Source organism: Apiospora marii (assembly GCF_038362585.1).
Source record: "Apiospora marii strain CBS 49790 chromosome Unknown utg000009l_segment0_segment0, whole genome shotgun sequence".
NCBI classification, from domain to species: domain Eukaryota; kingdom Fungi; phylum Ascomycota; class Sordariomycetes; order Amphisphaeriales; family Apiosporaceae; genus Apiospora; species Apiospora marii.
Window position 1 is genome coordinate 4,054,899 of NW_027117381.1, and position 23,151 is coordinate 4,078,049.

The following is a 23,151-nucleotide window of genomic DNA, read 5'->3' on the forward strand; positions in this document are numbered from 1 at the left end:
ATGAGACTACGGCGATGGCGACATCTCGCCGGACTACGCTTGCCGGGCGGTCCCGCTTCTAGCGTTATCGAAAAGACAAATAGGGAGGACCCGCGCACGCCCTAGGGAAGCCAATGGGTGAGGCGATATTGCTAGACCGAAGTCGGCATCGTGGGTTTCGGACTTCCGGCACGCATTTTGCAGCAGGATTCGCAGTACACGCAGTGGGAAAACAGCAAACAGTATTTTACTGTGGATCATGCATCATGTTCAGCAAGGCATGTGTCGAGTCTATCGTGGATTTATATGGAAATCTAGGCCGCGCACCCGTGGTGATTGATCTTGCTTGTGCTAGTTCATAGGGCCAGCCAAGAGGCATCGATCAGTGCCAATGATCTCTCCCCATCACTCTCTCTCATCTCCCCCTTTATACAGTACTCTCCTCCGACCTCCCCCTCTCACCCCCGCCCCCGCCGCTCCGCACGTCCCGGAACAGCCCCCGCGCGATACCCGCCATGGTGCCCCGGCTCTCCACCAGCGGCCAGACGACGCAGATGCCCATGCTGCACCAGACCCAGATAAAACTCACCACGCACCAGCCCCGGAACCCGGCGAGGGTGAACTCCCACTGCGTCCCGAACAGGGTGAAGGGCACCAGCAAGATGACGAGCAGCCAGTAGACCAGGTTGAAGCCCTGGGCCAGCCGCGTGGCTTTGCGCACCTCGTCCGGCGCCATCGGCTCGATGTACGACGCCTCCAGGAAGTCGACGATGGCGTTGCCGGTTGAGGCTAGGGTATCCGTCGGAGGCGGATCCAAGGCGGTATCGGGTGGTGTCGTGGCGTCGGAGGGCTCCCTATCGCCGCGGCCATCTCGTGACTTCTCGCCCGCGACTTGTTGCGAATCGGAAACACCGTCAGTGCTGGCGCGAGGAGGCCGCACCCCATTAATCTTATCCATGCGCCTCCTCGCCTCTGGATCGTCACCCGACGCAGCGTGCTGCCCGGGATAGACGAAAGACAGCACGACCGCCAGGACGGTGCCCGTGCCCGCCGACACCAGGTTGCCGGCGAGGGCGTTGAGGACGTCGCCGCTCGTCTCGACCGTGATGCGGCCGCTGCGGTAGCGCGTGGTGAGGAGCCAGGCCAGCATGCCGAACGCGAGCCCGACCCACGGCGCCGCCAGCGTCGCGACCGTCGACATCCGGGGCCACAGCAGGACGAGGCCCACGGGGATCGAGGCGCCGCCGACGAGGACGCCGAGGATGGTGAGGACCCAGGTCAGGTTGATGTTGACAGCGTTGAGGATGCAGCAGAATCTGGCAACGCGGACACGTTAGTATGATGCAGAGGGAGCCTGACTTCGGACTCGAATGCGTGGGTTGAGGTAGGTAGGTCACTTACGCGGCAAGTATAAGTGCATAGATAATAATTCCCAAATGCGAAATCTTAACCAACTCCGTCGAGCTCGCCGCGGGCTTCAGGTAAGTCTTATACACATCAAACGTAATCAGCGACGAGACCGCAATGAGCTCCGCGCTGGTACTCGACGTAACCGCCATGAACAGCAACAACAACATCAGCCCCGCCCCGCCCCGTCCCAGCAGCGCCACCGCGCTGGCGGGGGCCGACAGCCCGGCCCCGTTCTGGGCGGCCGTGAGCGGGTCCGGGAAAGTGGGAAAGGACGCGGTGCCCGTCAGGGCCACGCAGCCGAGTCCCATGGCCGTGCCGAAGGCGAACGGGATCCCGTACCAGGCGACGCCGCCGAACAGGTAGGCCCGGACCGACGTCTCGGGCCGCGAGGCGATGGCGCGCTGCCAGTAGGCCTGGTCGAGCCAGACGTTGGCGAAGCCGGCCACGAGCAGGTCGACGGCGAAGACGAGGCCGTCGTTGCTCTTGAAGGTCAGGTAGGACCCGCCGTGGTTGCCCGGGACGGGGTTCGTTTCGCCCGCCTCCTGCAGGGCGCGGTAGAAGCCGTCGATGCCGCCGGACAGCCGCCCGGCGATGCTGCCGGCGCTGCTGAGGGAGGGGACGTACATCTCGAAGCAGAAGACGAAGATGGCGGCGAAGTGGATGACGGTGTGGGCGTAGTCGGCGATGAAGGTGCTGCGCAGCCCCCCCGCGATGACGTAGGCGGCCACCACCAGGGGGATCAGGAAGATGGTGCCGTAGACGTTGACGCCCGAGAGGCCGGCCGTGACCTGGGCGCCGCCGAGGACCAGGCAGGCGCCCACCAGCATGTTGGTCGCGAGGCCGAAGAAGAGGTACGTCAGGTGGGCCGGCTTGCCGTGGCGGCTCAGGATGATCTCGGGCATGGTGTGCGCTGCGTTGGCCCGTCCGGTTAGACGGTGCTTCTCGATGGGCTCTGATGAGAGCACGACTCACCTCCAGGGGCGTTTGACTTGATCTTGATGGCGATCAGACTAAAGAGCAGGATCTGGGAGGTTCCCATGGCCCCGTACCACATCGGGCCACATATCTGAATGACACAAATCTTTGTCAGTATGCGATGACCCTATATTATCCCAGCACACTTCCGGATGGCGATGCGGGGAGACGTACCCCGTACGAATACGCAAACGTGCTCGAGGTCAAGAGGGTTGAGCTCCACGTCCACGAACTGACGATGCCCGCCGCGATGAGGCCGGGCTTGACGCTGCGCGACGCCGTGTTGAACTCCTCGGCCTGCTTGGTCGAGTAGGCCGTGTACCGGTTCTGCAGCCATGTCAAGGCGAGCCTGGGTAGCAGTCGGGTTAGTCCACATGATCGATTGCGTATTGTTAAGAGAGAAGGGCGGAAACAAAGAAGATAAAGCGATTGGAATGAGGTATATGCAAAGCGGGAAAAGAATGAGTAAGAGAGAACGAGAGCACAGCACGTACATGAGAAGAGCAAAGAATGCACCTATTCCAATCACAACGCCGTACCCGACCCCAGAGTCCAAGACTTGAATCCCATCATGTGTCGCCATCATTGCCCAAGAAGTATAGCTAGGCGACTTTCGCATGGCTCGCGGGGAAACCAAGACGTCCCCACGCTTATATATGTACAATCGCGTCGCATCATTGCCGGTGCGCGATGAGACATACATCTCAGCTTAGGACCCAGCAACAATGGAAGGGAGAGAGCAAGGTAAGCGGCACCATGTGTAACGCCATGATTGCAGGGGGTCGAGGGACGCGGTTCCAGCTATCGGGCCAGTCGCATCGGCACATACTGAGGTCTTGAGTCTGCAGCGTTCGATAGGTCGTCGCCGCCGATACCTCGCCCTGTCTGATAACGAGGTGGGTAAATCATGCATATCTTGCCCAGTTACCTATCCAGACAGGAAAAGTATATGCTCCAACGATATACCCCCAACGTTGCGTGCAAAGCATTGGGGTAAGTTACCCCTCGTTATCACCATGATAAGTCGTGGTGGTTTCCGTATCGGAGGGGTCCCGTACTGTACTGTACTGTACTTTCGCGGGGTTAGAAAAGTTGGAGTACCCTGGGATACGCGATAAGCTTGCAGAACGATGCCGATCACCGACCATAAACTGTTAGATCTCTAGGCTTGCGCATGCGTGCGTGTGATTGAGGGATATCATTCCGAAGCTGCCGGATGTGTTGGCCGACGGGTTCTTTTCCGTGGCGCATCTGCCGTGCGACATTGACCGACATCGTTGGCGGGCAGAGGTCAGTGGAGTGTGAGTCCAAAAGATTGAAGTGTCAATCAAGCTCTGCACCCCGAGTCTAGTGTATTCAAACTGCACCTAGCAGTAGTTCATGCGCATGTTCTTGGAGTGAATCAGATGGCATCATGGCCATTAGCGGTTTTCGGATGAACGCCAAGACGGGACGCCACAGTAGTCGTTCGTGACCTTTTTTCGTGTTCCTCGAAGTTGAAGACTCTGGTCCCCGGACCCGAACTAGACAAGATTGGTCGCGTGGGCAGTAAGAGATGACCATGATTTTATGGGTATCAATTCTCTCTTCCATTAGGTTGGTACCTAATATCCTCTCAATAATGAGTCGTCCTGCATCTTCTGTTGGGTTTACCCAGGTTCATATCATACCAGATGCTTGCGCGTTGACCCGAACCGAATAAATCATCTAGTGTACACAGCTGCCACATAGGCATGTTGATTGTTCATTGCTCGTCTGCCGGTCGCCGACAGGTCGTAAAGACGGCCGTCATGTAAACCCTTATCCCACCGCGCGTTATCGACTCCCTCATGCGGTTAACCAGCGCCATATATCTTGGGAGATCCCAACCACTGCTGACGAAGAGTTGCCTCGACTTACCCTCCCAGCCTAGAAAGGTAAAGTCAGTCAACTTGACATGTAGAGATCGGCAACTGCTAGATCGTAAAGAAACCGAGAAAATGAGAGGGGGACGACAAGAGGACGTACCGCTTATCTCAAGCAAATCCTTATAAAGAGTGGCCCTCTGGTGCAGCTTGGCATCCTTGGACCAGTTGCCGACGGGGATGATCTCGCTCCGCTGCGCGGCCTTCTCGAAGCCGGCATTGTCCAGCCACATGGGCAGCCTCTCCGATGGGTCCAGGTCCACCCCCATCTTCGCGCTCAGCTCGGCCGACATCTGCTCCCCCTCCGGCAGCACGTCCGTGACCGCGAACTGGCCGTCAAAGTCCCAGAACCGCGGCCGGATCTCCGAAACCTCGAGCTGCCCGCCCGGCCGCAGGGCTCGGAGGGCTTGGCCGAGGACAAAGGGCCAGCTGACGACGTCGTCGCTCATGGCGCGTATGTGGATCAAGTCCAGCGAGTTGGGCTCGACGGGCCAGTCTCGGTTCAGATCCGCCACGTGGAGGGACACGTTGGAGGGGGCGTCCCGGAGACAAACGGCGTGGTGATCGATGCAAGTAACTTGAGCTTCGGGATGTTGGCGGGCAATATCCACAGCCCAGCAGCCGATGCCGGAGCCAATATCCAGGACCCGGTTGACTTTTGAGGGGAGTTTACAGCATGTGAGGTTTCCATCTAGGACTGCCGTGTAGAGCCGATGCCGTGCACGAGCTTGGCGTTGTTGGCTGTCAGACTCCGGGAGGAGCTCTTTTCTCAGAGCTAGATACTGGGCTCTGGCCTCCAGCATATTCCGATCTTCGGGCGGTGGCTCACTCCGGCTTTCCGGGGTCTCCGCACGTTTGGGCTGGTCTCGTTAGACACGTAGGATAAATATTGCATGTTGGAGGTGCCATATACTTACGGCATGATCTGGGTTGCACGGCTTGCCGGCCGCTGGCTTCCTGTCCATGATGAATGTGCTGCAGGGTGGGGGGACGGTTATGTGTCCGAACCGTCAACTAGAGGGCTTGTTGCCGGCCTAGGGAAAGAGCCGGCCTAAAAGGCCAATAAGGCTGATGTGACTGGAGAACCTGGGTTCGAGTAGTGCATCCACTATGCTATCGTTCAACGTGGCCTAAAAAGTTGCCGGGTTCAGATTCGATGTTGCGCGGATGCAACATTGCCAACCCTCAGCAACAACAGCATTTGCTTTTCCCCGGCTGTCTGTCCAGTGGTCTCGAGGAAGCTGCTGCTGTATACATACTTATGTGAGCTTTTGAATCGAAATCCGAATCCCGCACGAAGAGGGGGGTGGTGTGGGAAGTCGAAAGAAAGACACGAGGGATACGGGGTACCCTGGCGCGCGAAGTCCGAGAGAATGTAACGGTCCAGCGGTAATCTGTCAAATCCCGCATGGAAGATGACACCATCTCTTACCAGATCGGGCGGACAAGAGCCTTGGATGGACGAGGACACGAGATTGGCAATAAGACAAAACGTGGCAGCCAGGGCGGAGTGGGTGCAGCTGGTTTCCACATGGTAGATGATGGTGATCAAGGATTCTTGGATGATGCAGGCTGCCATGTGCGCACATGGCATCGGAACGCATGGAGGTTCATGTCCTGGGCTGTCTGCGCGCTGCACGCTGGAGGGGGTGTGTAGGGGCCACCCAATAGCGCTGGCTGCTAGGCCAAGGGTAAACTTTATAGGCGACGGATAGCCCCTGTCAGACCCTGCGAGCCCAGCTAGCTGCAGACCTGAAATCCTTCCAGAAGCCATGCGGCCCCCTGCTAGCCCCAGAAAGGCCCGCTGCGGGCACAGGCAGGCTAGAGGCACCGTCAATAAATGCCAATTGGCCCAAGCAGCAGCCAAGCTCCCTCTCATCAGGATCAACTCCACGCCGTCAAGTCGTGTGATAGATATTCTCTACCTACTATTACCTGCGGCACAGTCGCAGCTCCAGCCGTGACATCAAGCATCCAACCCTGAGACTCAGGTAGGAGCAATCCACGATCAGCTATCCCATATAAGCAGGTAGGTGGAGCAGAGGGTTTCGAGAGCCAATCTCACCATCGCAGCCCATAGAGACTCGGAGTATAGACCTGATGTGTGAGACGCGCCATGCGGAAAAAATAGAACATTCGCCGTGGATGTGTACTTGGAGCGGGCTGGCAGCTGGAGCTGAAAGGAAGTTGCCGGCAATTCTGTCCAAGGTGGTGGTCAGCTTACTTACTGCCCAGTCTCGAACCAGCCGAGGCCTGCAAGGACCAGCCAGGACGGTAGCGGAAGTTCAGCCAGCAGCAGCACATATGAGACAGCCCTACCGAACAAATCGCGGCAACGGGATCCTGACCCGCCGCGGGCTGGATGCGGGAGGAGGTGAAGCGCGTGGGATGCACCCACCACGCGAAAAATTGCACAGCTGCTAAGTTTATGTGAGTACGCTCATGGTCATGGCCGAGGGTTGCTGAATCATTCTGGCGCTTATGCGGTTCTGGCGGCGCGGTTCATAGCTGGAGGCTAGGCAATTAGTTGACTTGTTTCAAGCACCAACCACCTGAGCCTAGATCGTCACATTGAAACTGGAGCTGGAATCGATAAAATCGCATTGACTTGATCGCAAGATTTTCGTTTGGCCGCATGTCGCATAGAGTGTGCATAGCGCGTGCATCCTGAGAAGTAAGATTGACAAGCATTTCGTGTAAGCAGACTCCCACACGTTTCAGCTTCAGCGCGGAAGGGGGGGGGGAAAGGGGAAGAGGGGCCGTTGAGAATGGTCGGAAGAGAAGAAGATGGGGAAAGAGGTATGAAGGAAAGCGCAGAGAGCGACGATCGTGCGAATCAAACCTCCCAGCCAGCAAGGGATGGGTTCAGGGAAAGTGCAAAAGAGATTCATGCTCGAAGCTCCCTTCGTTCACTAAACAATTCAGACCAAACAGGCATGCTAGGCGACTCCCACCCTCTCACGTCAGCCGCCAGATTTTGGCGCTTAGCCCAGTTGGAACCACCTTCAATTGATGAAGTGTTATCCGTAGAACCAACAACATTAGCAAATATTGGGGCATCGATGGGACTCGTACAGTAAGCAATCTGTACAAGATGCCCCTTCCGCTCTTCTTTGTGAATAGAAATTCCATGAAAATCCACCCCAACCAAACTTGAACACACCTTCCATCTCTCAACTCAATCTTCCTCAGGACTGGCAAGACTCGACCTGGTCGGCTGAGAATTCGTTTCCTGGAGGTTGCATGGCCTGTTGCTCGATTCATTTGGGCCGATCACAATGGAGTCGGTAGATGTAGAACCAGGGAAGCACACCCAGAAGAAGAGGGTCGCAATCATCGGCGCAGGTGAGTCTCAACTTTCAAGCTCTCGTAGCCCCCCCACACAGACACAAAACACCCCTGTGCCTGTCAGAGTCAGCTTGCAGGCCACGAAAAAAGAAGGATCGCAGCCATGCGTGAGAAAAATGCCCAGCACTCTACGGAGTATGCATACCACCCTTTCCCAGCCAAGAGGTGACCTCATCCATTTCTCATGCATGCCGTTCATTGGCCACACGGCCCAGAAGCCGTCTATCTAATGTTCAACGTGCAGCGCATGGATAAGAATGGGGAAGGTGGTTTTCATGCGCGAGATGTATAACACATACAGGAACTCTACCATCTAACTATATGACTTTGCACATCGGAGCCAATCATGTCGCACAATCGCTAACCTGAGTCTATCTGACGCAGGACTTTCGGGCCTTGTCGCCTGCAAGGAGTGCCTCGCGGAAGGAGCAGATGGAGGCGTCGAGATCGTCCCCGAGGTCTTCGAGACCCGCCCGGAGATCGGCGGCCAATGGGCGTATCAAGCGGAGCCTGACAAGGCCTCAGGCGAGCTGCACTCGTCCATCTACGACGGCGTGGTTTTGAACTCGTGCCGCGACACCACGGGCTTCAGTGACTTCCCCATAGATCCTGCCCGCCATGGCGACTACTTTAGTCACTGGGAGATGCACCAGTACCTCGTCGAGTACGCGGACCACTTCAAACTGCACCCGCACATTCGCCTGAGCACCAAGATCCTGCGGTGCGTGCCTGACCGCAGCAGCGGCGATGGAGCGGACGAGCACGACGATCAGGGCACGACCTGGACCGTCACCTTCCAGGGACCCGACGACAAGGAGCCCCAGCAGCGCACGTACGACGCCGTCATCTCGGCCATCGGGTACAACACGATCCCGCGCGTGCCGGACTTCCAGGGCCTCAAGGAGAATTTTAAAGGGGAGTTCTTCCACACGCACTACTACCGGCGCCCGGGCCGCTTCGCGGGCCAGCGCGTGGCCCTCATCGGCGCGGGCTCGTCGGCCATCGACATCGCGTGCGAGCTGACGGCGGCCGGCTGCCGCGAGGTGCACCTGGTGACGCGGCGCGGGACCTGGGTCATCCCGCGCTACGTCCTGGGCAAGACGGCCGAGGCGTGGGACAACCGCGCGACGCAGGTCTGGATGCCGGGCCGGCTCGGCGAGTGGACGCAGCAGAAGCTGCTCGACGCGGTGCAGGGCCCGCACCCGGACGAGCTGAAGCCCAAGCACAGCATGATGCAGCAGAACCCGACGATCCGCAGCGAGTTCCTGGAGCGGGTGCGCACGCGGGCGATCAAGGTCCACCGCGCCGACGTCGACGGCTTCGAGGGCGACCGCGGCCTCGTGCTGTCGGACGGCACGCGCCTCGAGAACCTCGACACGGTCATCGCCTGCACGGGCTACCACCGCACCCAGCCCCACCTCCCCGCCGACGTCCTGCGCGGCGACGACGGCGACGGCGACGACGACAGCATTAACCTCTACAAGATGGTGGTGCCGCAGCGCTACCGCAACCTCTACTTCGTCGGCATGACCGAGCTCCCCGGTCCCGCCCCGCCCGCCGCCGAGGCCTCGGCGCGCTACGTCGTGAGCGCGCTCGCGGGCCACCACGCGCCGCCCCGGGGCGCGGCCCTGGCCGCCGCGATCCGCAAGGAGCAGGCGTGGCGGCGGGCCAACTACGTCGACTCGCCCCGGCACGCCAACAGCGAGTCGTACGTGCCGCTGATCGACAGCCTGCTGGCGCCGCTGGGGGCGAACCCGACCATGGGCCGGCTGCTGGCCCCGCGGCTCCTGCTGCGCAACGGCGGCCTCCTCGATGGGCTGCGCTGCTTGAGCGCGGTCTACTTCGACGTGACTTGCAACGCGCAGTGGCGGCTCTGCGGGCGCGGGGCGAATCCGGAGCTCGCCGCCGCGACGATTTTGCGGACGGCGAGGGGGGATAAGGAGTTTTCGAGGAGGGAGAAGGAGTTGCTGGGGCTCAAATAGTGAATCTTTGGAAGCCTCCATAACTTAGCAATGGCGTTGAGTAGACCTATAATACTTGGGTGTAAAGGTCGTACACGTGGAGGTAGCAGCAAATCACTGCCTTTTTTTTTTTCACATAATCTATCAATACGTGACACTTCTACGATATACCAAATTGTCCATAGATCGACACGAGTAGGGTTAAGGGTTAACTAATATATATTATTCATTATTGCTTTGTACATAGATGATGGTGTCCTATTTGCAAGAAAATAGACTTGGGCATGACGTTGAAATATCAAGCCAGTTTTTGTGTTTCTAGTTGTCGGCGACCATGTGCTGGTTGGCCATAAAGACCCACGACTTCTCGCCGGGCGCCTTCTGCGCCTCGGCCTCGGCCTGGCGCTTGACGACGCTCTGGCCGACGGGGACGCGCATCGGCACGGGGCGCGCCTTGGGGATGGTGAAGCGCGGCTTGCCGAAGGGCGCGATGCGGCTGTTCGCGGTCTCGCTCTCGCTGCGGGCGGCCGTGGTCTTGGCCGAAGCGGAGGCGGAGTGGTCGATGGCGCCAAAGGCGCACTTGCCGCCCTTGAAGGCGGCGGTCGCCGCCGCGGTCCAGAGGTTGGTGATGTCCTTGTGCATGTCGGCCTGCCAGAAGAGGCGGCAGTCGGCGTACTCGGCGACGAATTGGGCGGGGGTGCCGTCGTCCCAGTTTTCGCGCAGGATCTCGTCCTTGACGTTGATGCCGGCGTTGGAGGTGCGGGCGAAGGCGTAGGGGGTGAAGCGGTCGAGCTGCTTGACGAGCTCCGGGTCTGAGGTGTGCTTGCGCGCGAGCTGGGTGTAGCTGTAGACCGAACTAAACGAGTAGGACTGGGAGCCCTTGACGCCGCCGACGCCCTGGATCTTGTCCTGGACCGAGGGCCGGCCGCCCATGGCGATGAACTGCACGCCGGCGTCGTGCTTCATGAACTGGGAGAAGAGGGTGCAGGTCGAGGCGCAGTAGCCGTCGAAGAGGACGACGATGTTCTCGGGCCCGCCGAAGGGGCGCGACGTGTAGTTCTTGCGCGTGCCGTAGCCCGTGATGTCGTAGCCGATGCCGTACGTCTGGTTGATGGTGTCGAGCGGGTTGTCGAAGTTCCACTGCATCAGCTCCGTGTACGGGTCGCCCTTGGACTCGGCCGGCGGGAACTTGTCCTCGTAGGACGTGAAGTTCTTGTTGTCGCGGTCGTAGTCGTACTGCCAGTTGTACACGCTCTCGCACTGCTGGATCAGCTCGTCGGGCGCGGTGTACGGGTCGAAGCCCTCGCAGTTCTTGGCGAAGACCTTGGAGACGGCCTCGAAACCGGGCGAGTAGCGCCAGCGACCGGTGCCCTCCTGCTCGATGTCGGGGAAGATCTGGCGGAAGCTGTGTAACGAATTAGCATTCTGGTTCGAATTGATAATAGAGTGGGGTAGAGGGCAATACTTACGTATCGTAGCCCTGGAAGATGTAGCCACCGCCGTTGACCTGAACATCCACAACAAGCTTCTTCTTGCCCGCCGCGACAGCCTTGTCGAAGAAGCTCTCGACGACGCGCTGGAACTCCGCGGGGTTCTCAGGCGAGAAGGACAGCATGGAGAGCACCGCCACATCCTCAAATCCGGGCTGGTCGAGGAAGTAGCCCGAGACAACGGTGTCGGAGCTGACGATGACGGGCTTGGGGTAGCCGGGCACGCCCGTGGGCGTAGCGACGGCGGGAGCCGACGACGTGGAAGACGGGGGTGGGCCGCTGCTGCTCTTGGCGGGGTCGGCGTAGGGCGCGAACTGGGCGAAGAAGGTGGGCCCGTCGACGACGCCGGTCCAGTTGCCCTTGATGAGGGCCGAGTTGGGCAGCTCGAGCTCGGTGCCGTTGGCAAACACAAAAGAGGTGGCGGCGCCCGGGTAGACGTAGCGGGTGCGGCCGCCCTGCTTGAAGTAGCCGGTGCCCTTGGAGGCCGCGAAGGCCTTCTCGTAGAACATGGAGTTGTAGGCCGAGTCCTTGTCCTGGTTGCCCGAGACGGCGAAGATGGCGTCCTCGATGAAGGCGGCGGCGTCCTTGCCGTTGATTTTGGTGATGGTCGAGGCCGTGTCGGGCGAGGTCATGACGTCGTCGTAGACCTTGATCTCGGGCGTGGCACTCCCGTCGGCGCTGACGGAGACGAGCGCAAAGGGCCGGGCGAACTCGAGCGCGTTGGTCAGCACGTCCGAGTAGACGTACAGGTGGCCGTCGTGGCCCGGGCCGAAGACGCGCAGGTACATGTCGGCCTGCCAGGCGTACTCGCTCGCGTACTTGTCGGCCTCGATGCCGGCGCGCACCGAGGCAAGCTCGGCCCACATGTCGTGGGGCGGGTAGAAGTAGCTCGCGGGCGGGTCCTTCTTCCAGGCCGTGTCCGACTGCCACTCGAGGTAGGGCACGAGCCCGTCCACGAACCGCAGCGCCTCCGCCTTGGCGACGGGCACCGAGTTGAGGCACTCGTAGGCCACCTTGGCCTCCACCGTGGGCGTGGCCGAGGGCGACGCCGCGACTTGCGAGGCCCACGCGGCGCTGACGACGGCGCAGGCGGCGGTGGCCGATGTGGGCGTCGCCGAGGTGGAGGCTGTGGCGGGATAGCTGGCGCTGGCGGAGCTGGCGGCGGTGACACCACTAGCCAGTGCGAGCACCGCAGCGCTGCTCTGAGCGACGGGACCCCTCATGATGGCAATTCAAAAGGAAACAGAAGGCTGTTCTGTCTGTATTGGGCCACGATCAGGTGGGCGGGAGTCAAGGTCAGAAGCGAGAAGAGCTCTGGAACATCTTCTTGCTCCCAAGCAGGACGCGACCCTCGGCAGGGTCCCTTATATAGGTGATCATCCATGATGGGCGGCCTGGCTAACCTAGCAAGTGGACATACCCTGCAGCCGCTACCTTTAGATAGCAGATTGCATTACACGGCGAATGGAGGAGTGACATTGAGATATGTCTCTTTCCCCTCATGGGCTGGGCTGGCTGCTGCATGTCGGTTGCACGGCCTAAGACCCTGCAAGGAACTGCTGGCCGCGGGTCGTCGTGGGTGGCGACGGCGGCGATAGCATATCTTCCAGGCCTATTCTCCGTTCGATGACCCCGGCTTGCGGCCTACCTATCTGCAAACCAACAACCAACACCCCACTGGCTGACTGGCCTGACTCCATATCAGTGCTGGTAATCATGCAGGTCGCAGACGCTTAGGCGAGGGGGGGTTTAGGTGGCTTTTCGGCTGCGGGCAGGGCCGGCTTCCATGATCCGTATGGGGATTATCCAAGACACCTGCCGGAAGAGGCAGGTCCTCGGGGCGGGACCAAATGAGGGTAGCATGCGACATGGGAGCTTGGGGGAGCTAGCAGACCACCCCCTGGGCTAGTCTCGCTGTAAACAAAGAGGCAAAATGCACGATACCAGATGCTCCGAAGACCAGCCAGCCAGGCAGATGCGATATGCGATTCGTGATTGTTTGGTCGTCTGTTGTGCGACATGCGCCTCCCCAGCGCGCCAACGGTCTGGATTGCGCCTATTTGCTGCCTTGGGTGCACACCGCTGGACATGCTGATTCATGAGTGGGCGCTATATATGCAACGCAGCCACTGCGCATCACGGGAGAGTCTCACCTCTAAGGACCAGAAAGAAAGAAAACGACGGGTCCCTAAAGTCATGTTTCGGCCCGAGAGCTGGGCGTACGTCGAGAATCACCGTCGTATCCATCATGTCACCCTCAACAGCCCGTTGGTGGAAGCTGCTAACTCGCTCTGTCACTCGAACGATAGCGGATGCTACTTACTGTTTGAGGTGGGGAGGGCCGTAGTGCGACCGGGTTAGCCCATAGCTTCGATTGTACAAGCACGCACGCATATGGTCGTACGCCAATCACGGACCTGATATAGCGGCAATTGCCAGAGGACAAGCCATGGTGTTTGGTTGCGGCGCAGAAAACAAACAAGAGAAGGGATGCGGCATCGGAGAGGGCTTGGCAGTTTGTTGTTGAAGCTTGATGCGCAATTTCCTTCTTAGCAATGCCAACCTCCCCGGTCCTTGATGTGAGAAGGAGGCTATCTAGATCACCCGCGGGCAGTAACCTGGTTGGCCAATGGGCTCCAAAACAAGCAAGTAAAGTCTGCCGGTTAGGATCATTAAGCGAAGTTGTCGCATTGAAATTACGGAGTGAGTCGTGAGATTTGTCCGTCTGCAGGAACCATGCCATGGTAGCTTTGCATGCAGCCACAGTCGCAACGGCCAGGAAGCATCGCCCCATGGCCATGTTCAAGTCACCAGCTACCAGGATCTCCCCTCTTGGTCGCCAACGTCAATCTGGATCTCTGAACTTTCCGTCAGTTGGATGAATCCAGCCTCCTGGGCTCGTTCGTATTATAGAATTACTGCTTTTCAGTTAAGCTTTCCGATTTCCGTATATGCTGCCCCTGACCAGGCCAATTGAGTTTCGTCACGCAAATTGCTTGACACTTGCATTTCATGATACACTCACATCGTAGAGCGTTTGGTTCTCATGTCGCCCTCCTGCCACCCTTTTAGCAGTAATTCGCGCGGCCTCGTATATCGATGGAATACCTATCATGCACCACATACCACCAGCGAGTCACGTCAATTAAGACCGCAGAGGCGAGGCTGGTCGCACCATGCATGTCTCGTAAGTTGGTGACGTCTGCAAAGGCGATCTGAATCAGAAGCCACAGGTCCTAGATTGTCTCGTCTCGTCAGCATGCATAGAGACAGGAAGAAGAAGGAAATCAAAGAAGAAGAAGAAGAAGAAGAAGAAAATCGAAGCAAGCCATCAACGGCCTCCCGCTGCTGCTTCCCCGATCTGCATATGCGGGCATCTTGTCATTTTCCCTTGAACCTCGGAGGCATGCGGCGATAAGTGAGGCTTGGTCAACAATACATAACTCCAGCATGATGTAGGTCAGGCTGAACAGTAAGCATCCACTAGAATGGGAGAAAAACACTGCAAGTCTTACTCTTACTCTAGTTTTCAATGGGCGTTACGGGTAGCACCAAGATAAATTCTTGTGATGATGTCGAATAAAATTCGAGTCAATCGTATTCAACAGCATCAGTCCCGGTCTTGCACGCCAGAACATGAAGGGGACAATCTGAATATCTTTCTACTACTATTACTCATACTGACTCCCATTTAGAATGAGTAACAGCTGCCTTCCCCATATTTGCTTTGAGGCTCTTCAGCAAGAATGCCGTGCCCCTCCGGCGCCGAAGCCGGAAAGGCGGCGGTGGTGTTCGGCGGGAACCAGAGCCATATCTGATGAAATAGGCCCATTTTGAAAAGACTTCCCGCTCTGGATAGATCATGCGCATGCGCGCGACACAGCACTAGGGGGTGAACCTTCCCTCCGTGAGAACAACGGAAGCCGTCTTCTTGACCATGGGGCTCGCCAAGCTCATCCTGGGGCACCTAGACGACGTGTGGACCTCATGTTCCTGCGGCGCGTGTGCCTAGAACGCCGTTCTACATCACCAATCCTGATACGGATAGCGAGTGTGGCTTCTAAGACTTCCGGTGGCACAGGAAGATATTAGGCGTTGATCGCGCGGCACCATCAACAGCAGCATCACCACCACGTCGACAGAGCGACAACAGGCTTTTTCCACAGCCATAATTCGACGAGATGTGTCATTATTATTCCATAACGTCATTATTATGCCATAACCGCCTCGGACAGGCGCAAGTGCGTGTCAGCCTCCGTATGGGTTGCCTGAACAATCTCGTATACTAGGCGCAATAGCAGACCGGGGGGTTGGTTGCTTGATTCCAAAGTGGTCTGGCAATATCGACAACGGGGTCCAGGTGCTCTTCCACGATCACGACTGTCGCCTGCCGGAAGATGCGGGCTAGAACGAAGACGTGGTGGGACGGCAAGTTCGCGAAAGCTGCGTTTGGGGAAGAGCCGCACCCCTGGGATTTAGTGCCGGTGTTTTGGGTCAGTCACCCTCATGATGCAAGCAGGGGCTATCCTAACTACCTTCAACTAGACTGATCTCATACTTACCTCTCAGTCTCTTGTACGATATCCTATTGCGCATAACATACTTCCGTGCACGGCTAATACACACTGGCAGCACTGCGGGTCAAGTGCCACGCCCCATGGCATCACCAAACCTTGATAGCCCGCTCAACCACTCGAGTGCGAAGTATTGCCTTGTCACGCTGTCTTTATAACCCGAGTTGACATAGATATCCCTTGACCGGGCTGGTGTAGCCTAGCGGTAGTATTCTTATTCATATACTTAAAGGCAAGAGGGTTCGATTCCCTCTGCGGTCACTTTCTTTTTCTTTTTCTACTCATTACCCCTTTCCTCTTTTTCTCACAATCATATCCCTTTCCTTTTACCACTGTCTACTCAACGGTACCTTGACTATAATTGTGATTCTAGCATCGACTGAATTGTGACAATCTTTGTTGCCATGTTTATAATGTTTACCTCCCAGCACTGCTCCCGGGCTTTGTCGCGATGGCGTCAACAATATCCCCTTTCTCATCCACATGCAGCTATTAATCATGAATTTATGTCAAACACTTAGGGTAGAGAGGGAAAGAACATACGAATCTATCCAGTCACCTCCCGGTTGAGTAGGAATCTTCCATATACCCGAGACACAAACTCAAGGGTGGCCGACAAAGGTCCATTGATCAACCGTGGTACATGGGTTCGCAAACAATTCGTAGTTAATAAGCAAATGGCACCTTGGAGAAAGCCTTGATTCGAATATTGAACCTAGAAGATGCATCAAGAAACCCATCTTAGTATGGCTTGGATGAAAGGTGGTCAAGAACGCGGGACACTGAGCAAACAAGCAATGCGATGGGATATATACTAGATCGATCTGCCAGTGTCCTCTTCTAACACGATTACCGCCTATCGCTCGTACGCATACCTCAAGATTGTCCACGGCCCCTCGCAGCAGCAGCAACCTAAAATGTCCAGAACCATGCCGCCCAGCTTCGAGCTGCCGCCACCGACACCACCGCCAACCCGACCAGCCACGCCGGACAGCATGAGCAGCAACGCAAGCAGCGACCAACAGCCACCCTCGTCTCCCGCCTCCACCGAGCAGCCGCAGCAGCAAGCGCAACAACCGCCAGCCTTACCCCCTCTCTCCTTCAGCCAATTCAGCCCCGGACCCCTATTCGGCCGTCCCCCTCCTCCTCATCCCCCCGCGCCCACTCCCGCCACCGACCTCCCCCCAACGCCTCCGCGCACCCCAGCATCCGGCCAAACCAACCCCCAGGCCGCCCTCCGCCCCCTCGACTTCTACTTCGGCCCCCACCTCAACAACGACCTCAAGCGCCGCCGCGCCGTGCACGAGTACATGCTCTGCCGCATGACCCAAGACCTAACCGCCCTCTACACCCAGCGCGCCCTGCTAGCCCTCGCCCTCCTCATGCCGCTCCCGCCCCCGCCCTCCCCGACCGCGCCCCTGACATCCGCGTCCAGCAGCCCCGAAACCATCCTCACCGCCCTCCTCGCCACCGAGCTCCTAACCCTGCTAGAGCGCCAAGCCGCCCTGCGCGCCGCCGCCCTCCGCACCGTCCGCACCATGTGGTCCCTAGGCCTGCCCAGCCGCACCGTCGCCCGCGCCGACGCCTTCGTCCGCGGGACGCCGCCGCCCTCCTCTATCTCCTCGCCTCTACGTCACGCCGCCCCCTACCGCCGCTCACTCGCGGAGCGGTTCCGCGCCGTGTACGGGGCTTCGTATAGGGACTACCGCCGGCACAGCTACGACCCGCACAGCTTCCGGCGCAACGACAACCACGCTAGCTGGAGCTACCATCTCGGTCTGAACGAGTTTGAGATTGGGCCCTAGAAGGCTGCGACAACGGTGGGCGGGAAGGTGAAAGTGCTGTCGTTGCGTCCACGATCATTATCATCACCACTACCACGGTAACATTTGCGGCGGCGGCCGCGATGGTTTGAACAGGGTGTTTCGCCGGGTCAGGGCGGTACGACAGGAGTGTGTTCATCTGCCATTCTCTGCCCGGTATATCCGATCTCTTACCAGGCCTCAAGATACCTTGGATGACGATGTACGAATTCGATGCGTCTCAGAGGAGGTTTGGCTGCACGTATTGGAAGGTAATTCCTGGATGGCATCGAAACTGGCGCCCAATAATGCCGAAATGCGCAATCACATGTGGCAGCATGTCGCCTGTGTCAATAGCCACCGTCCAATTTGACTGTGGGGAGCTTGACTGTAACCAGAGAGCTTGTGGTATTGTGTGAAGTCCAGTAGACCGGAGCAAGGTAGAAAGTAGAATCAAGTCGCACGTCGAGGAACGAAACATGTAGTCGCCAAATATGTAGGGGAAACTAGTTCTGGAAATCAATGTCAATTCAGACTACGGCAGTGAGAAAGCTCACCATGTGTGACCACGCTTCTCCCTATATGCCTAGGTATCGATCTTTTATCCCGTCCGAGAACGCCTCTTTTAAACATAGACCAAGCGCACGTATCGATTCTTCGTATCATTATCCGCTCCTGTTGGGGGGTCTGGGTTTCTAGCGATAGGCACGGCCCCGGCTTCGCGAGCGACTGCGGTAGCTGTCGTAACTAGGGCTGCGCTTCCGGTCGTCGTCGAAACTATCGCGCCTACCACCGCCGGCGCCACCTCGACCACCACCGCGCCTTTTGGGAGGGGGCGAAGGGGACCGCGAACCGTAAGAAGGCGAGCGGCCTCGGCGGGGAGGAGGCGAAAAGGAGCCGGAGCGTTCCCGGGGACGGTAGACATCGACGTTATCCCGTTCGCGATCTCTTCCTCCGCGTCCACCGCCACCAAATCTTCCACCAGGCGATCCGCCGCGCCGTCCTCGTCCTCCACCTCCACCTCCGCCACCAAATCCACCGAATCCACGACCTCCTCGACCACCGCCACCGCCTCGTCCGGGCGCGGGCACTCTGGGATCGATGTTCGCTCCACGGCTAGCCGTGGGCGGCGAGGGTGAAAATTTGCGTCGGGGCAATACTATCGAGACGTTGATGGTGGCACCGTCGACCTGGGCCTCGTGCATGTGCGCAATGGCGGCTTCGGCATCGGCTTCGTGGTTGAAGAGAATGTAGGCAGTACCGCGATTCGTGTTGACTGTAGATCCAACGACTGTCAGTAAATGTGTCTATCCACCGAAGGAAAATTGGGGTCACGCGACTGGTAACTTACATTGGCGGTTCATGGGCAGGTCGAGATCTTTGATGGGGCCATATTGGCCAAAAACTTCGCGAAGATGGTCCTCGTTGATGTTCTTTGTGAGCTTTTCAACTACAATCTGTGTGACATTGCGCCAAGTTAGCAATTGCCCCGCGATCACCGCGCTCGCGCGTGGGAGAGAGTAATGGGATTGTCTTGTTATATTGGGAACAACGACGGCACTGAAGAACGAGGTCTTCGGTGACTGGGAAAAAGGCAAATATGGAAGAGGCTGACCTTAGTGCTTCCTCGCAAAGGACTCTCGCTCCTTCCGCGACTAAAGCTGCGAGAGCGAGTCCTGCTACGGCTCCGGGTTTCGCTGCGATCGTCACGGTACCTCCCATTGCGACGAGGCGCGGGTGAGGCTGATCTGGTGGGCGACCGACGGCGGCGCACGGGCGAGGGCGATCGCGAGTATCGTGAAGGCGGCGTGGGGGAGCGGCCGTATCGCTCGCGCGATGGCGATCTGGAGTCCATGGTGGGAAACTCGAAAGGCTTCGCTTTTTCGGCGCCTGGATCACGAGGCGAAATCTGGCCGGCAGTTCGTCGCGCAGTCGTAACGAAATACTCGGCGAAGTGGTAGGTAGGAGGCTTTTAACTGCTACAGTGCTGTAGGCTTATTTCGTAAAGAAAACGGGATCGAGAACAATTGGCGGCCCCTGCTCCTAAATCATGCTATTGTTGTTTCGAGGATGGGATGAGGCTGTGAGGCAAGCAAGCAACAGGACTGAGCTTGCTGAACTTGGCAAGCCTGGCAGGTGCTGTGACGTTTTTGGTGCTGGGGCCCAGGCGCGGCAAAGGTTACCTAAGCCCGCTAACATTTTAGTGGGTTCTTGAAGCGCGTCGGGTCGCGGCAGAGCTGCAGCTGGATTTCGGGGTTTAGAAAAAGGCTTGTCTGCAGCAACCAGGTGGAATGCAAGCACCTGCAACAATGCGCTGCAAACCAAACAGAGTAACAATCAAGGCTCATCTTGCCTCCTGGTTGAGCAACCTCTCAAGCACAACTTGAAGCATGACCGTATTAATGGCACCTAAGGAGCAAGCAGGCATGTACATGGCTCTTTTCAATAACTCAATTAGATTTGAGGAAAACAGGAACTGCCAGTTCAGTGCGTTGTGAGGCAAAGGGATGTGGTCAAGTTCAAACAGTACTAGCACATGCCAGTCACTCAAGGACAGAGCTACCAAATATGTACACATATTCGAATCGCCAACTTCGCCGGTTGATTCTAGAGAGGGAATGGCCAACTAAAATATTCAAGAGAGAAAGCAGTATTGTATTTTTGGCATTTAATAAAAACGCCTACATACAATGAGGTTTGCACGCCTGATGTGTTGTGAATTGATGTTGATCTCCTAGAAAATCTAGAAGGCGAGGGAACTGTCATGCCCCGATTCTGATTGGTCCGCCATAGCAGAACCTACCGACTTACATGGACCCCGGCCCAGCCATTTCCCTCCACTACAGCTCGCGCGTCGGGCCCGACTGCCTCTTATATATGACACAGGACTGTCTTTGGATCAAGGGAAGATATGTGTGTGATAAGGGTGACATTTTAATAGAGTTACCATGACACCTCCAGAGCCGCATCATCCCGACACCACTCGCAATGAGAAGCACAACGCTTCGCCCGGCGCCGTGGAAAACCAGGTCGACTCGACAACGGCCCCCGAGCACCACGATGTCCGGAAGGTGTCAGCCTTTAAAGCCCTCGGCCTACTTGATCGATTTCTCGCAGTCTGGATCTTCCTCGCCATGGTCGTGGGCGTTCTCCTCGGCAACTTCGTCCCCCAGACCGGCCCTGCGCTAGAAAGGGGCAAATTCGTCGGTGTCTCTGTACCTATAGGTATGTGCTGACTGATATAAATGCGAGGAGATGAGGGATTCGCACTAAACATTCAGTTGCTAATGTTGATGGAAATTTGACATATCTTAGCTGTGGGCCTGCTTGTCATGATGTACCCTATTCTCTGCAAAGTCCGCTACGAGTCGCTACACGAGATCATGTCGCACCGAGGCATCTGGAAACAGATCGCCTTCAGCGTCTTCATGAATTGGATCGTCGCCCCCTTTCTGATGGTGAGATATTTGGACCAACCCTCTTGTGTATTGCATCGGATCAATGGCGCTAATGATCGTGATGGCAGCTCGGACTGGCTTGGGCGTTCCTTCCCGACAAGAGCGAGCTTCGCGCGGGTCTGATCCTCGTGGGACTGGGTCGGTGTATTGCCATGGTATGTTTTACGTTGACTCCAACCCTACATATGCGGGCGTCTCGCTAATACGAAGCCTGCAAATAGGTCTTGATCTGGACCGGCCTGGCCGGCGGCAACAACGAGTACTGCGCCATCCTCGTCGCCGTCAACTCGATCCTGCAAATGGTCCTCTTCGCGCCCCTAGCCGTGCTCTTCATCCGCGTCATCAGCCACGACACCACCAGCGGCCTCAACGACGTCTCGTACTCCGTCGTCGCCACGAGCGTCGCCGCCTTCCTGGGCATCCCCCTCGGCGCCGCGGTGCTGAGCCGCTTCGCCTTACGATCGCTCGCCGGCCCGGCCTGGTACGAGCGCGTCTTCCTGCGGTACGCGGCCCCTTGGTCCCTGATCGGGCTGCTGTACACCATCCTGGTCCTGTTCGCGTCGCAGGGCCACCAGGTCGTGCACCAGGTCGTCTCCGTCGTCCGGGTCGCGGCGCCCCTCGTCGTGTACTTTGTCGTCATCTTCACGTTCACGCTCTGGGTCGCCCACCGGCTCGGGTTCGGCTACGCCCTCGCCGCCACCCAGAGCTTCACCGCGGCCAGCAACAACTTCGAGCTCGCCATCGCCGTCGCCGTCGCCACGTTCGGTCCCGACAGCGACCAGGCGCTGGCGGCGACCGTCGGCCCGCTTATCGAGGTGCCGGTGCTGTTGGGCCTCGTCTATGTTGTGAGGCTGGTAGGAGAGCGATATAAGTGGAAGTAAATGTTGTAGCAGATTCAGATACCGTCTTTCAATTGGAGAGCGCGTCTTGGGGAAAGTTCAGAATGCTTCGGCAGTCCACATAGTGTAGACCAGAACTCAATCAAACTCCAACCAGAATTACTCAGTCCCGCTTGTCCATAAGCTCAAATAAACGCAGGTTTCTCACGGAACAAGGGCCGCGAGTTGTGCATCCAAGAAACGATCGAGCCTTGGACACATCGTCGAGTCCGTGTAGCTCCGAGATGATAGTGGCCGCCGTGTCGCAAGACGTCTCCTGCCCGGGAAGCTTCTGTGACTCGCCCAGTGACAGCTCATTACGCGGACTAGCATGGCAAGCATCGGCGTTCTGTCCGCAGCCTCCAGTCTCTCCTGGCGGCGGTCTGCCACAACCGCCAAGAGGCCCGTGAGATGATTGAACTGCGACTCGCGGAGAATTTACCGAAGACATCTCTTTATATTGTGGAGCGGGCACGGGGTGCGTTTCCGTTTCCCGTTGGCCAGTCGGCACTTCAACTGCCGAGACCACCGGCTGCAGCGAGCCAGACCTGCCATGCCCCGCGGGATGAGAGACACCGCACGATGCTCTCGAGACCGCTTTCTCCTCGCCCATGGTGGCTGGCTCCCGGAGAAAAGCGTCGATCTCGGTATCCTGCACGCCGTGGATCTTCAGCAACGCAAGGAGCTTCTCATTCGTTGCCGCGACGGCGCGAGCAGCTCGCTGGACCTCAATGGTGGCCTGGACTCCCCGGCTCTCATGCTCTGCCAGTCGCCTCTCCAGGCTGGCGACATACTCGCGCTGACGCTGGCGCGCCTGTTGCTGGCTCTGGCGATTGGCCTCGCGGTCCGCGGGCACTCTGACCTATGACCTCATCGTCTTATCAGTTATTCTGCTGTCGCCAAAAATGCCAATCGTTACTCTGTGGAAACAAACCTTCCTGGGCATTTGGTTAGGTAACTTTTTGCAAGTCAGTTGTCAGATATGTATGTAGTTTGGACCATTGCATTATGGAATTTGTTTGCACTCTGTGTTGGAAGAAGTTAGTACTTCATATTGGACCGACTCTACGTAACGCTCTAGGTGCTAGGCCTGGACCCCCACTCCGGGGAAATCGTGGCGGGCCCCATTTAAAAAACATGTCCTCTGCATTCCAAAAGCCCCTTTTACTTGACGTCTTCACGACTACGACGTGGTGACCCAGCTAGCCCCTGCAGGAACAAAGCGATCAAGTCTACCATGGCGGAAGGTTACTATTTCAATTGAACGGCCACTTATCCAGCCCGTTTACTTCACTGTCGTACCCGGCAGAAAGTGGACTAATAAGCAAAGTACAGGTGTATTTCGTACGGTTCCTTCCAGTGGCCGCTTGCC

At 57.7% G+C, this 23,151-nt stretch overlaps 8 protein-coding genes across 8 annotated transcripts; 3 read left to right on the forward strand and 5 right to left on the reverse strand.

Annotated features, from left to right (window-relative positions):
• Window positions 1-406: 406 nt before the first annotated feature.
• On the reverse strand, window positions 407-2,983 carry PG985_012848 (Sodium:solute symporter family-domain-containing protein; the record flags this gene model as incomplete). Its single annotated transcript, XM_066832614.1, has 5 exons — window positions 407-1,295; window positions 1,381-2,299; window positions 2,362-2,491; window positions 2,539-2,713; window positions 2,859-2,983. 5 exons carry the CDS (start codon window positions 2,981-2,983, stop codon window positions 407-409), a joined length of 2,238 nt encoding a protein of 745 aa, XP_066680664.1.
• A 1,125-nt stretch (window positions 2,984-4,108) lies between these two features.
• Window positions 4,109-5,233, reverse strand: PG985_012849 (uncharacterized protein; the record flags this gene model as incomplete). The annotated part of the gene is made up of 3 exons (XM_066832615.1): window positions 4,109-4,272; window positions 4,372-5,128; window positions 5,186-5,233. The coding sequence occupies 3 exons, from the start codon at window positions 5,231-5,233 to the stop codon at window positions 4,109-4,111; spliced, it is 969 nt and encodes a 322-aa protein (XP_066680665.1).
• A 2,313-nt stretch (window positions 5,234-7,546) lies between these two features.
• Window positions 7,547-9,598, forward strand: PG985_012850 (Fmo5 protein; the record flags this gene model as incomplete). Its single annotated transcript, XM_066832616.1, has 2 exons — window positions 7,547-7,613; window positions 8,001-9,598. 2 exons carry the CDS (start codon window positions 7,547-7,549, stop codon window positions 9,596-9,598), a joined length of 1,665 nt encoding a protein of 554 aa, XP_066680666.1.
• A 297-nt stretch (window positions 9,599-9,895) lies between these two features.
• Window positions 9,896-12,290, reverse strand: PG985_012851 (uncharacterized protein; the record flags this gene model as incomplete). Its single annotated transcript, XM_066832617.1, has 2 exons — window positions 9,896-10,982; window positions 11,047-12,290. 2 exons carry the CDS (start codon window positions 12,288-12,290, stop codon window positions 9,896-9,898), a joined length of 2,331 nt encoding a protein of 776 aa, XP_066680667.1.
• Window positions 12,291-16,570: 4,280 nt separating this feature from the next.
• On the forward strand, window positions 16,571-17,446 carry PG985_012852 (uncharacterized protein; the record flags this gene model as incomplete). Its single annotated transcript, XM_066832618.1, has 1 exon — window positions 16,571-17,446. The coding sequence occupies one exon, from the start codon at window positions 16,571-16,573 to the stop codon at window positions 17,444-17,446; it is 876 nt and encodes a 291-aa protein (XP_066680668.1).
• Window positions 17,447-18,138: 692 nt separating this feature from the next.
• Window positions 18,139-19,298, reverse strand: PG985_012853 (uncharacterized protein; the record flags this gene model as incomplete). Its single annotated transcript, XM_066832619.1, has 3 exons — window positions 18,139-18,719; window positions 18,795-18,900; window positions 19,059-19,298. 3 exons carry the CDS (start codon window positions 19,296-19,298, stop codon window positions 18,139-18,141), a joined length of 927 nt encoding a protein of 308 aa, XP_066680669.1.
• Window positions 19,299-20,391: 1,093 nt separating this feature from the next.
• Window positions 20,392-21,782, forward strand: PG985_012854 (uncharacterized protein; the record flags this gene model as incomplete). Its single annotated transcript, XM_066832620.1, has 4 exons — window positions 20,392-20,668; window positions 20,759-20,901; window positions 20,970-21,056; window positions 21,123-21,782. 4 exons carry the CDS (start codon window positions 20,392-20,394, stop codon window positions 21,780-21,782), a joined length of 1,167 nt encoding a protein of 388 aa, XP_066680670.1.
• A 121-nt stretch (window positions 21,783-21,903) lies between these two features.
• PG985_012855 (uncharacterized protein) lies at window positions 21,904-22,725 on the reverse strand (the record flags this gene model as incomplete). The annotated part of the gene is made up of 2 exons (XM_066832621.1): window positions 21,904-22,641; window positions 22,714-22,725. 2 exons carry the CDS (start codon window positions 22,723-22,725, stop codon window positions 21,904-21,906), a joined length of 750 nt encoding a protein of 249 aa, XP_066680671.1.
• Between the last annotated feature and the right edge of the window lie 426 nt (window positions 22,726-23,151).